Here is a 14727-nt window from a genome sequence, read left to right as displayed (position 1 = left end):
GCAGCCAATGTTCTAATTGGATGAGAGAAAACCTCTAGGCTTATTCTGATTGGACTTTATTATCATGTTCTGATTGGTTAGCCTGAGGCTTACTCTCATCCAATCAGAACATGTAACCCAGGAACCTCGGTATATAAAGCATGCTAAGGTGGAGTCAGGCTATTCCAGGCTGTTCTGCTTCTGTCTGTTCAGCTGGTATGTGCCAGGCTTAGAAGTGGGGAAGGGGCGGGGCATGGTGACTCACCTGTAATCCCAGCACTTTGGGAGGCTGAGGCGGGTGGATCACGAGGTCGAGTTCTAGACCAGCCTGGCCAAGATGGTGAAACCCCCGTCTCTGCTAAACATACAAAAATTAGCCGGGTGTGGTGCTCCTGTAGTTCCAGCTACTTGAGAGGCTGAGGCAGGAGAATCGCTTAAACCCAGGAAGCAGAGGTTGCAGTAAGCCAAGATCGTGCCACTGCACTCTAGCCCAGGTGACAGAGCAAGAATCCATCTAAAAAAAAAAAAAAAAAAAAAAAAGGAAGGGGGAAAGGAAGAGTCACCTGCTGCATGCTGGAGGCTGTAGCCTGCAGTTCCACAGCTGGGCTCGCTGCAGTGAGTGGCAGTGATGCAGCATGGCAGGAGCGGTAGGATCTGGATGATTTCCAGCTTCATCCGTGTCCCTGCAAAGGACATGAACTCATCCTTTATTATGGCTGCATAGTAGTCCATGGTGTATATGTGCCATATTTTCTTTATCCACGAACAATAAGATTTATCATCTGGGGGGCCGGGTGCAGTGGCTCAGGCCTGTTAATCCCAGCACTTTGGGAAGTCAAGGCGGGCGGAACACGAGGTCAGGAGTTTGAGACCAGCCTGACCAACATGCTGAAACCCTGTCTCTATTAAAAATACAAAAAAAAAATTAGCCAGGAGTGGTGGTGCACGCCTGTAATCCCAGCTACTCAGGAGGCTGAAGCAGGAGAATCACTGGAGCCCAGTAGGCGGAGGTTGCAGTGAGCAGAGATCGAGCCACTGCACTCCAGCCCGGGTGACAGAGGGAGACTCCGTCTCAAAAAAAAAAAAAAAGATTTATCATCTGGGGTATCAGGTGAGAGGACTAGCTAAGTTGGGTATATGGAATTAGAACTCATGAGTGAAGAAATTCAAAATTAAAGTTAAGAATATTACTGGTCTATATAGCATTTACAGAAGAGCCAAATAGACAATATTCCAGACTATACAGGTTAGAGAAAATCAAGTTATCTATCTTAAGAGCACACTTTTTTTGTTTTTTGAGACAGAGTCTTGCTCTGTCATCCAGGCTGGAGTGCAGTGGCATGATCTAGGCTCACTGCAAGCTCTGCCTCCCAGGTTCATGCCATTCTCCTGCCTTAGCCTCCCGAGTAGCTGGGACTACAGGCACCCACCACCTCGCTCAGCTAATGTTTTGTATTTTTAGTAGAGACGGGGTCTCACCATGTTAGCCAGGATGGTCTCGATCTCCTGACCTCGTGATCCACCCGCCTTGGCCTCCCAAAGTGCTGGGATCACAGGCGTGAGCCACCGCACCAAGCCCAGCCTCCTTTTCTTTAAATTTTCGGATAACACAGAACTCAGCAACACGTTGACAGTATGGATGATTACATACTATTTACAATATTATTGTCTTCCTCTATCTACTTGTTTATTTACTGAGAAAAAGGTGTCAGCGTAATCACGGAAGCAACCTAATGAATAAACTACACCTTGATTATAAAAAAGAATTAAAATTGATTCATCCTTCTTGAATACAGAGTTTTAAAAATTCTTAAGAGAATTATGGCTTATTGAGTACACCGCAATCCTTTTCTGTTACAGAAACAAAGACAAATGACTGCTTTGGGGTTATTTCCCCAAATAGCTTACATGTGTTTCTCCATCTGGTACATTGCAAAACTTCTTTTAACTCCTAAGGCCTCAGGAGAATTTCACAGCCCCTTTATAAATCCTGGAAGTTCAGGAAAGTGCCAACATGTGCTGAGCATGCTAATTCCCAGTGTCCTTGGAAAGGAGTCTTGATAGTAGTGGACTCTCTCTTGGGGAGGTCTCACATGGCAGGAAACCAAGCGACTGTAACCCAGAGTCTAGTTGTACGGTGATCTGCCTCACTCACTGTTCCTGGGGTTCGTTTTCCTCAGCTGGGCATACACAGAATTATGGCTTTGTTTGAACAGAGTTCTTTTGGACCATATGTACCTATGTTAGAGCCATTTGACTCCCTTCATTGTTGGTGGTCTCCAAGCATAAGAAGAATATTGTAGGCCAGGCATGGTGGCTCATGCCTGCAAACCCAGCACTTTGGGTGGCCAAGGAGGAAGGATCACTTGAGGCCACAAGTTCCAGGCCAGCCTGGACAACATAGGGAGACCCCATCTCTACAAAAAATTTAAAAAATTAGTTGTACATGGTGGTGCATGCCTGTAGTCCAAGCTACTTGGGAGACTGAGGCAGGAGGATCACCTGAGCCAGGGAGGTTGAGGCTGCAGTGAGCTATGATCACACCACTGCACTCCAGTCTGGGCAAGAGAGTGAGCTCCTGTCTCAAAACAACAACAACAATAGCCACAACAACAAAAAGATAAAAGGAATATTGTAGATAAATGGGAGAATGTGTTCTTAGAACTCACCCACTCGAAACTCAAGGAAATCAAATTGACAGTCTTGGTGACTTTCTAGGTAAAAATCTTCAAAATGAATATACATAGATGAATTTTCCTGATTTGGATTGATGAGAGTCCATTCACAGTTTAGGTTTCTCGAGTAATTCCTGACTCCATCATAGCCAGGAGAAGTAAAGTTTCCTTCAGGAGTATTTGGAAGAGACCCACCACACACTAAGAAAACAGAAGGCAACAGAAAGTAGTAGTAAGATTCAGGCCACAACAGAAGAGATAAACAATACAGCAACAGTAACTACAACATCAACATTAGTGCTTTGATTTGTTTTTCTAGATGCAATCAGGATTATGGGTAAAAGGCGTGCAAATTATGGCAGTTTCTGCATGTTTATAAAGGAAAAAATGTGCAAAAATCGACAACTTCTCTGTTTTCCTGTTGGTGTAGATTAGGTGGCTGGGGTTAGGCTCTGTATCAATATGTCCAAATATTGAAGCCTACTGCTCATTAATATTTAATTTAAAGGAATACCCAAATATAATGGTGGCTGGTCCTAATGGCTTGATTAGCAATTCTCCACTTGATCTAATAATTTAATTTAAATCAAACAGATAATAGGACATTGACCTACCAATGAATTTGCCCCCTTTTAATAAAGGAACAGATGCTTCTTGTACCAATGAAATAACTTAGTGGGTTTTTTTTTAATATTCACTCCCACTTCTAAATTTTAAAACCCTTGGATAATAGCACCAATCCAGGAAATAGGAGGATATTTACAATTAGAGGCCATATCTTGCTTAATTTTGGAATATTCTATATCAAATCAAACCTCCCATTTATTTTTGCTGGAAACGTGTGTGAATAGATGACCAGAAACAATAAAGCCTGTTCTGTCCCAAGCAAAATTAATTACTCTCCGAGACTAAGTTACCTTCTAGGAGGTAGATGGTTTCTTTCAGCACCAAATAATTGACCAAGGACTATGGAACAGGTCACCAATCCTTATGGTAACACGACTGAAACTGTGCAAGAAGCTCATCTAATGGCATTAAGAGTTTACCACAGCAGTTTCTTCCTGAAATGAGAAAGCTTTTTTCTGTCTGCAGTAAGTTTTTGATCTGCTTATATGTGTTTGTCTTATGTCAAAGATTCCAAGTGAACTTTGATCACTAAAGGGAAAATGGATGGCTCTGCTGCCATTGGCAGTAGCTGGGGGGCATCTGCAGTGCCCCTGATTAAAATGAAGTACATTTACAACATCCCACATTATCTGCATCTTCACCGGAGGTATAAGAAGCAGTGAAGCCTCCATATTGCCTGGATCCATCCGTGAAGAAAATGACTTTCATTGTGTTTCCTGAAGATTTAATCTCACTGCTTACATTCACACTACTACACAGTTTTTCTAGCTGGGGTAAGTTACTTCTAATGCCATTGAATACCTGTTGGAAAAAGAGTTTAACCTTTAGACACACAATCCATCTTACTGCATATTTCCTAGGAGGTGATATTCCTAGCCCAGACCCACTTCCTTCTATGGGAACCCTGCCCTAAAATGAACGACCTAATAATGCAGGTTTCTATCCCAGTGCCACAAGCCACTATGTTACCCTGAACACATTTTGTGACCTCAGGGTGATTTCACTAGAATGAAAGTATTGCAGTAGTGCCTTCCTGCCATGTGGTGACAGATTAAAAGCTGCTATACACTTTGGAACTGGAAACTGAGCTCCCAATGTAAAGAAGATAAGCCATCATGCTTACAATATGTTGTGCAGAGCTCACTGTGGGCAGTTTTTCTTAACAATGCATCAGGACTTTTGTTATTTGTAAAGGAAGCTTAAAGGTTAGTTTCTGATTATTTGATGTATATAATAAAGCAGATATTTTTATTTATTTTAATATTTATTTATTTATTTATTTATTTATTTATTTATTTATTGAGATGCGGTTTTGCTCGTTTCCCAGGCTGGAGTACAGTGGCATGATCTCAGTTCAGCTCACTGCAACTTCTGCCTCCCAGGTACAAGCGATTCTCCTGCCTCACCCTCCCAAGTAGCTGGGATTACAGGCATGCACCACTGTGCCCAGCTAATTTTGTATTTTTAGTGGAGACAGGGTTTCACCATGTTGGTCAGGCTGGTCTCGAACTCCTGACCTCAGGTGATCCACCTGCCTTGGCCTCCCAAAGTGCTGGGATTACAGGTGTGAGCCACCATGCCCAGCAAGCAGATATTTTTAAATACCTTGAAAAGTAATTTGAAAAATCAATCTCCATATGCCATTCAACATAATAGTTCTTTCCTCGTTAGTTATGGATTCAAAGCTTCAATTTTCTCATTTGAATTTTTAAGAATGGATTATTATTGACTCCAAAATATTAAATAATAACTGTAGTTATTCACATAGTTACAATAATTGGCAAATTGTTCCAATGCTGTATAAAATAAAAAAAATTTTGATGAAATAACTAAACAATAATTCATTGATTGAGTGATTGATATTCCAGTGTTTAAAAGGATTTGAATGACTCAAGATTAGAAATAATGACTCAGACTATGGCACTAAAAGTTACGCAGTAGGAGAATGCTCTCCACAACAAAACATGTCAGCTTTTAAAATTTACTATAATTAATTAAATTTAGCTCTCTGGGGACTTCTTGTCTAAAGTGTCTTCCAGCTCACGCGATCAGAAGAAGAGTTTGCTATCATTTAGTGAGCAGACAAAAATGCCAGTCTTGCTCATCATCTACTTAGTCTGTCTTATCCAATCAGCACAACACCCTCCCAAGCAGATAATAGTATCCCTGTGTTCCAGATTAAGATACCAGAATTCAGAATGATGATGTAATTTGCTGAGGTTCAAATAATTAATAATAATAGAACCGGGATTCAAACCATCCCTCTGATGCCAAACCATGAAGTAGTGTATAAAGAAATAGATGAGGACAAATATTTCTATAATGCTGAAAACAGGAATGGGCATCACATTGCCAAAATCAAAAGGGATTAGAACCAACTATAAGGTTAACGGGACATGTTGGAAACCATGATCAATGGCTGTTATCCTGCCTCTGAGTCTGCCTTTGGCATAGAATCACAATGACTGAACATGTTATAGTCATCCATTTATTACATGGACTTCTACTGTTAGAAGCAAGAAGAATGCAATTCCCATCATTGTCCTCTAATCCCTTTTGTACTCAGAAACTACAACTCTCAGAATACAAATGGATGGGAAGTAGGCACGTGAGATTTAGGACAGGCTATAAAATTTGCTATGAACAGGGACAAAATCAGATACAGGTCATATTGTAGGACACACCGGGTGGCATAGCTTTGCATTTTCTCTGTCTGTACAGACAGTCAGATAGGCAGGTGGGTTTGGAAAAATTTTAGGCTCAGACCAGCTGGATAAGGCATTAGCCACGAAGCAGTGCAATGAAGGTTAAAGCTGCTTCTGCACCGGCAGATCTTCTTTCTTCTTTATTCTTTTTTTTCTTTCTTATCCTTCTTCTTTTCTCTTTCTCCCTCTCCTTCTCAATCTCCTCCTCCTTCTCTTTCTCCTTCTTCTTCTTATCCTTTTCCTCTTTTCTCCTTCTCCTTCTTCTTTTTACTCCTTCCCTTCTGCCTCTGTCTCTTTCTCCCTCTCCTTCTCCCTCTTCTTCTTCTCCTCCTTCTCCTCCTCCTCCTCCTTCTCATCCTCCTTCTGCTTCTTCTCCCTCTTTCGTCTTTCTTCTTCCTCTTTTTGGCAAGTTCTCAATCAAGTAGAGGGGCGGCAAAGGCCGACCCACATGCCCTTGTTTGGAGCAGAGTAAAGAGGAACCAAAATAAACATTGAACATATAAAAATATATTTCAGAAAAAGGAATGTGGACATTATACTAAAGATTCAGAAAAAAATTAATTCCGAAAGTGATTCCTTGCTGGAGTTTTAACCTCCCCAACAGAAATGACCTGTGGATATGACATTTGTAGATTTGTAGGTTTCCTTATTTAAAGAGTCAGGGCACCCTCATGCATACAGAGATGCCAGTCATCCTTTCGGTAATTCATTCTTAAATATGAATGAACAGCCAAGGATCAGCAGACATTTAGGGAACTGACTAATGTAAAAGGCAGAGACCAATACGAGTAAACGGGAGATAGGAACATGAAGAAAACTGACCCCAAATAAGCAACACAAAACTTCAAAATTGCTATTAATATATTCATGTATATATTAATATAGTAAACATGTAAAATATTTAAATATATATTTTTCAAAGAATGATGGTAAAATAAAGATAATTTCAAGTATATCATTTCTTTAAAAATGTATTGTCCTTGCCCATTTCCTTGGGGAGCTACAAGAGGGTATGTCTCACCAAAAGAGGAAATTAACAAAGAAAGGGACGTACATAGCATCACAAAGCCAGCTTTCTAGCCCAGGAGCAGAATGAAGGAACTTGCAAATCTGCTGGCAAAGGGAAATTCTGAAATGACAGCTAGCATCAGGCTTGCAGCTGATGGACAAAGGCTCAAGGAAGGATATTACTGAGGAAAAGAAATGGAACTGATATGTTTTACTACAGAAGGTGAAGATGCACACCCAGGGTGGAAAGGGTGTGGAAGAATTAGTGATCAGTGCTTAAAACCCAAGAAAATGTAAAGAGGACACAATTATTATTATTCCCTGGGAAAACAAAAGCAAATGTTGCCATACTACACTACTTGGCTCAGTTGTGAATGGTGTTTACTTAATCATGGTAATGTCAACTAAATGACAATTTAAGCAAAAGCTGTGACATATGTATTTTGGGAGACATTTGGGAAAGTATATAAACTGTGCATACTCCATGTGCATTTGTGGTGGCAGAGGGCTAATTCTCATCTTCCAGAGTAGGATGTGGATAGATAATGTCTAAAAAAAGCAATGAGTAGTAGAATAGGAATATTATATAGAAATAATGACATAAAACCCACCAGCAGTAGCTGCAAGAGTTATAAGTTGATAATTAAGGGATAGGGAGATGACAAGTAAGATCTGCTTTGGAATTTGTGGTTGTGGCTATAACTTTTATCTTTATTTGAGTTCTAAAACTATGACTGTTCATATTCTCTTTCCTAAAGGACATGTGAATACTCTGCTTGTAAAATTCCTAATAATCATTATATTCAGTATGATTTAAACTATGAAAATAATTTCAAAGGTAAAAAACAACTGTTCACTTATACATCAAAATTTTAGTAATAGATGAGTAGAATTAAAAATATCTTTATATTTTTTATTTTCTGAACTCTCCAAATATTGCTCAATAAGCATCCATTATATTTATAACCAGAAAAATAGACTAAAATTAGAATTCAAGTGGATTTATATCACATGATTACAAGTACATAAAATATGCTTTGCACAGAAGAGATGAGAAAATGCATCAAAATATGGTATAGTTGGAGTAGTTAGTATTTTTTCTGCTTCATCTTTGTTTATATATATTCAATCAATAATAGGAAACAAAGTTTCTTTATAATAAACAACCTTAGTCCAAAATTTCCTGGCTCTCAAATAAAAGAAAACACACTTGGTTTCTTATTTTCAAGATCTGAAAGACAACAGTTCAGTCCTTCAGATATTAGAACTTGGAAATAAAATCTGAAGGTTGAAGGAGATCATTTTAGGGCAATACAAAGTGGTCATAAGATACAAATATATTTCATATTTTTGAAATTGACTACCCAACAGAAGACAATTAAACTGAAAACAAAAGTGGCTTCTTATTAAAGGGATAATGATAGTACCTCTACTATCCATTCATTCAACAATTATTTATCTCTGTTATATACAGGCATTGGGGATTCAGTGAGTCCCCGGCAGTGAATGAAACTATGGCTTGACCTCAAGGAGCTTACATTCTAGTGGGGGAAGCAGACGATAAACTGATGAACAAATCAAAATGATGTATGGCAGCAGGTGTAAAGTGCTGTAAAACAACATGGCAGAGAAGAGGCAGGCCAGGGTAGGGTCTGTAACATAAGGTACTTACACCGTATGGATTAAAAGGCATTCAAGCAGAGACCTGAATGAAGTGAGGGTGTGGAGCAGGCTGCCATCTGAGCAGGGGCATTCCAGATGAAGGCAACAGCTGGACAGGGAGCATCTCAGCACATTCAAGGAACGGAATGGAGGCCAGGTGGCTGGACCCCAGTGAGCAGAGAATAGGGGAGTTTGAGATAAGGCAGATAGGTAGAAGAGGGAGGGGCAGCAGATAATGTTGGCCAGGTGGGCCACAGGTGCAATTTGGGATTTTCCTCTGAGTGAGATGAGAAGCCATTAGAGGATTTTCAAAGGGAGCAACATGATCTGATTGAGGTTTAAAACCATCACATGCTGCTGTGTTGAGAATGTAGGGAGTTGAGAATGGAGGCAGGGGGACCAGATGGAACTTATAAAAATAATCCAAGTGAACGGTGGGGATGGTAGTAGTAGATATAATAAGTAGTTTCTAGATTTTTTAAATTTTATTATTATTATAATACTTTAAGTTTTAGGGTACATGTGCACAATGTGCAGGTTTGTTACATATGTATACATGTGCCATGTTGGTGTGCTGCACCCATTAACTCGTCATTTAGCATTAGGTATATCTCCTAATGCTATCCCTCCCCCCTCCCCCCACCCCACAACAGTCCCCGAAGTGTGATGTTCCCCTTCCTGTGTCCGTATGTTCTCATTGTTCAATTCCCACCTATGAGTGAGAACGTGCAGTGTTTGGTTTTTTGTCCTTGTGATAGTTTGCTGAGAATGATGGTTTCCAGTTTCATCCATGTCCCTACAAAGGACATAAACTCTTCATTTTGTGGATATTTTTAAGGAGACATCCAACAGGACTTGCTTATAGATGCCATGTAGGGTGTGAGAGGAAGTATTCCAAAACAGACATCAAGATTTTTGACCTTAGCCACCAGAAGTTTGGAATTATTTACTGAGATAGCATATACTGCAGAAGGGGCAAGTTGGGTGGAGAAATGTACTAATATTAATCCAATCTACCTATCTACACACACATATGTATGTATAGCACTTCACAGTTAACAGTCTATTTGTTATTCACACTCAGGGATCTCATTTGCTTTCTTTCACTGCAGGAAGCTGAGAGTGCTGAGGGTACATCTGAAACCACTGGAGGCTGGCGACTTGGAGGTCAGGTAGTTCTGCACCCCTGGAGAGAGCAGTCATTATGCAGGACAACCCATCTGCTCCGAACTTTCGGTGGTGGCTTGTGCTGTGACTCCGGTCCCATTCATCTATGTGCTGCTGTAGGCTTAGCTTCCCACAGCCTCTCCAGCTTTGCCATTTGTCATTATCATTCACTTTTATGAGTTTTACAGAGTCAACAGGTACTAAAAGTAATACTGCGATCATATTGGAGGTTCATAAAAACGTTTCACATTTTTTAATTAAAATTTAAGTTTTAGTTTAAGTTAGGAAACCACTTCATTAGTCCAGTTGATACCTGGGTCTGAGCTGTCCAGTATAGCAGCCACATGTGACTATTTAGAGTTAGAATGAAATTAATTAAAAACTCATTTTTTCAGTTTCCTAAGTATGTTGTAAGTAACCACATGTGGCTAATGGCTAAATGGCTGAAAAGTACAGATATAGTATATTTCTATCCTTGCAGAAATAGATACTGCTGATGTTGACACTTAAGATGAATAAAAAGTAACTTAACCATAAAATGTAATCTTAGGAGAGGTAACTCATCTAATTTATAGAATAACAGAGAGAAATGAAATTGGGGATGGTTAAGCAGTTTCTACCCTTGTTCAGTGAACAAATACATCATCCCTTCATAAAGAAATAAATGAAATTTACTGTTTTTCCCTGGGTATTGCCTGGATTGTAAAATGCTTCTCCCATCTCCTTACCCCAACCTTCTTCCTTGTAGGTTAGAGTTACTTGTTATTGGTAAATAGCCACTATGGAGGCTAAGGACCAGAAGAAACACAGAAAGAAAAACAGTGGACCCAAAGCTGCAAAGAAAAAGAAGCGGCATCTTCAGGATCTCCAGCTAGGAGACGAAGAAGATGCCCAGAAGAGAAATCCCAAAGCTTTTGCAGTTCAGTCTGCTGTGCGGATGGCTCGATCCTTTCACAGGTATGTTAGGCTACGGTCTGGTCGTTCTTCCATTGGTTCTTTTTAAATAGTAGGAGCCTCTCACAGGTGACATTTGGATTCACAAGTCTAGTCCAGCTCCAAAGGACGTGGAGATGCATGCTGTGTGGCTTTCACTAAAACGTGAGAAGCTTTTCCCATAGAAGCTGCCTTGCCTCCAGCATCTGCACACTGGTTGGTGTTTATTGCCCAGGATACAAGAATTTATAGAATTTGTTTGTTCCTAAATTTTAAACTGTTTCTATGGTGATAGTGTGCTTTTTTCCCCCCAGGTATGTTTTACATAGTTGTAATATAAAATACAAAAATCACAATATTTAATACTAACATAGCTTTATTTAGTGAGTCCTTGTGATATGCCTAGCAGTGTACTTTAAACATTATTCAACTAAATCCTTCCAGCAGCCTTACCAGAGTAGGAATCATTCTTGCCCTCATTTTATGGGTAAGAAAACTGAGATCAAGAAAAAAAGTTACCTCTAATCATATAACCAGTAAGTAGGAGAGCTAAATGTCACTCCAGAGCCTCTGCTCTTATCTGTTATGATGTACTGCCTCGCTATTTACCTTTCGGTTTTTTAAAAAACTATTAAAATCACTCTTAAAACAGTCAGATTTAAGGAGTGTTTAATTTTCAGCTCTCTATAGTATTGAAGTCATCTTGTTAGATCTTTATTGAACAGCAATTATTTGGATGGGGCCAGAAGTTAACAAGTTAATAATTGACAAGTTAATTATATTTATATATTGTCTGTTGTACTCTCTATAAAATGTGCTAAAGTACTCATATCTATAAGTGTACCAAAAAAGTCTACTTATAAGGTTGATACCTTTTACTCTATCTTAAAAGTGAGTTTACTATTTATTTATTTGTTTATTTTTTAATGAATAGGACTCAGGATTTGAAGACAAAAAAGCATCATATTCCAGTGGTTGATCGAACTCCACTAGAGCCCCCACCAATAGTGGTAGTGGTGATGGGACCTCCAAAAGTTGGAAAGAGCACTTTGATACAATGCCTCATTCGGAACTTTACCCGGCAGAAGTTGACCGAGATCAGAGGCCCTGTGACGATCGTGTCAGGTAGGAGATGCCACCGCAGACACAGAGTCGGCGTGGCTGTTGTCATCTGAGGGACATGCATGCGTTAGTTGTTTTCTTGAGTGGAACATGTTAAATATTGTCATATCATGCTACCTCTCTTATACTTAGTATTACTAAGTTGGCTATAGCTTCAGAAAAGGGTAAGTTCCCAGAGATAAGGATGTGATAATGTTCACATTTCCTCCCAGCACTCTGGGAGGTTCCAAAGCAGGAAGATACTCGAACCCAGCACTCGGGCTGGAAAATCAAGCTTTGCTGCTCGATTGCGACACCAGCCACAGTCCTCTTCCTCCCTGTAGAAGGAGGTGTGGTCCAGCCTCTTAAGGTGATGCTTTCCTTTTCTTCCTGGTTTCCTCCTCCATTTTTTGTATGAGAAATGATAATGTTCACTATATTTTATCCTGACTGCTCTGTGGCTTTGCCAAACATGTTCCTTGGAAGGGCCTAGCAGGCCTGGTCACCGTGAACACATCATTTAACAGACAGCACGCACCTCCTATGTGCCAGGTGCATATGCTTGCCTTATGAAGCCACATTCTGGTGGAAGTGCGAGTTTTCTTTTTTTCCTGTGAGAATTGTCTGCTTTGGGAGATGGTGACCTTTCCGAGTTTGAGGGAAAATGAAACAAACTTCCAGTGGTAGAATGGGAATGTACAATCTGAAATCTCTTGTTATTGCAATAATATAGTTGGATTGAGGCTTTTCTTTATCTTTGGAGCATCCATATTTTCTTTTCCCTTTTTTGAGACAGAGTCTTACTCTGTGGCACAGGCTGGAGTGCAGTGGTGTAATTACAGCTCACTGCAGCCTCTACCTCCCAGGTTCAAGCATTCCTCCTACCTTAGCCTCCTGAGTAGTGTATGCCACCACGCCTGGCTAATTTTTCTTTTTTTTCCTTTTTTTTTTTTTCTGTAGAGATGGGGTTTCCCCATATGGCCCAGGCTGGTCTCAAAACTCCTGGGCTCAAGGGATCCGCCTGCCTCGGCCTCCCAAGTTGCTGGGACTACAGGTGAGAGCCACTGTGCCCAGCCCATATTTTCTTGACTGTTTTATTTTTACCTTAATTTAGAAATAATTATTGTTATGAATATTCTGTTGCATTATGTTTGAGGATGTTTGTAGCTATAGTGGGAATACGGGAAGTTTTGATAGAGGCAAAGATATTGGCCTGCAGCTGAACAGCAGGATCATGGTTATCATGGAGCCTGTGCAGTCAGAATTTTCCCTTTTTGAGCACTTTTATTCATCTGGGTAGACTTTTGATGTCATTTAAATTTAGAACACAGCAAGAAAAACAGAATGGAATTTATTTTATTTTACCAGTTTTTGCCTATAAAAATGAACTTCTTGTATGCTCCTGTAAATGTATATGATGTTTTACTGGATGCAGTTAAAAAATGAAAATTAGAGTTGATGTTTAGAGTTTTTCAGGGTCTTTTTCAAGTAAAATTTTTGTCTTTTCACTTATAGGTAAAAAGCGCAGACTCACCATTATTGAATGTGGGTGTGACATTAACATGATGATTGATCTGGCTAAAGTAGCAGATCTGTTAAGTCAGCAGGAGTAGCCTGGGGTGCTGATGGGAGACTTACAGCATTGTGATAGGTTATTTATCCCATGATGAAGGGAAGAGAGTCTTATGATTATTAAAAGAATCATGGTCATCATCAGTGATACAGTAGATATGATTGAATTGATGATAATTACAGTAATAAATGTTGTTATATTAATAATAAAAATGGAATGTGCACAATGAAATGTATTCCAAAATCCAAAAGCAAATCACAGGATGGAGAAAACCTTTAATGAACACAACTAATAAGAGCTCATTAATATGTATACATATATACGTACAAATATATCATAGTAAGTACCATTTCTTCTTGGACTCTTCCTGGCACTGTGCTAACTGCTTTCTACAAATTTAGCTCACATAAACCCTTGATACACCCTTGAGGTGAGTAGATATTATCTGTAGTTTACATAAGATGAAATAGAGCCTCCCAGCAGTTAAGTAACTTGTGTGAAGTTGGGACCCTTGTTCCTGATGGTTCCAGAACCTTCATCCTTAATGATAATGCTAAAGTAAGTACATGAATTGCCCTGAAGAAGTGGCCAGTTTATCAATAAAAAATCTAGACAGTACTCAGTCTGGAAAATGTAAACGCTCTTGCATTTATGGAAATGATAATGTTCACTATTCTGATATTCTATTAACTATCTTTTAAATTAGCAAAAATAAAATAGAAATTAGCAAAAAAATAAGCCATATTGATTAGGAAGTGTGGGGTGACAGATACCTTGGTTTTTTCATTTTTATTTAGTTTTTTCTAGACGGCTGTTTGGTGACAGAGAGCTACAGATTTTATACTTTGGCCCAGGAAGACTCCTAAAATATAAAGTAAAAAGTAATACAGATTTTAAAATTGTGCCATTGTAATGTCAGAAAACTAAATAACATTCAAATTTTGAACATGTAATGTTACTATTAGTAAAAATAAGTGTTATTATTAACATAGTGTAAGCTTACTCAATCTTGTGTACTTGAAATGATTGAAATAGTTCATACAAGTCATTTGTTTCTCTTTTATTTAAAATGTAGCAAGTTTCTAATTTTAAAGACATACATATAAAGAGATGCCTTTACTTTTTTTTATTTTTAATTATTATGGATACATAATAGTTATACATATTTATGGGGTACATGTGGTATTTTGATAGAAGCATACAATGTGTGATGATCAAATCAGGGTAATTAGGATATCCATCACCTCAAACATTTATCATTTTTTTGTGTTAGGAACATTTCAATTTCATTCTTATA

General features: G+C 39.0%; 1 protein-coding gene across 1 annotated transcript in view; it reads left to right on the top strand.

The window, feature by feature from the left end:
• The first annotated feature begins 10554 nt into the window (after positions 1 to 10554).
• Positions 10555 to 14727, top strand: part of LOC112135129 (ribosome biogenesis protein BMS1 homolog) — a 46109-nt gene continuing 41936 nt past the window's right edge. Inside the window, 4 exon segments of the mRNA XM_054523246.2 lie at positions 10555 to 10780; positions 11691 to 11881; positions 13373 to 13451; position 13537. Of these exon segments, the coding sequence (XP_054379221.2) occupies positions 10605 to 10780; positions 11691 to 11881; positions 13373 to 13451; position 13537 (447 nt within the window). The 5' untranslated portion in view covers positions 10555 to 10604.

This window comes from Pongo abelii, chromosome 8 (genome assembly GCF_028885655.2).
Source record: "Pongo abelii isolate AG06213 chromosome 8, NHGRI_mPonAbe1-v2.0_pri, whole genome shotgun sequence".
In the NCBI taxonomy this organism is placed as follows: Eukaryota; Metazoa; Chordata; class Mammalia; order Primates; family Hominidae; genus Pongo; species Pongo abelii.
This window is presented reverse-complemented; position numbering and strand designations above follow the sequence as displayed.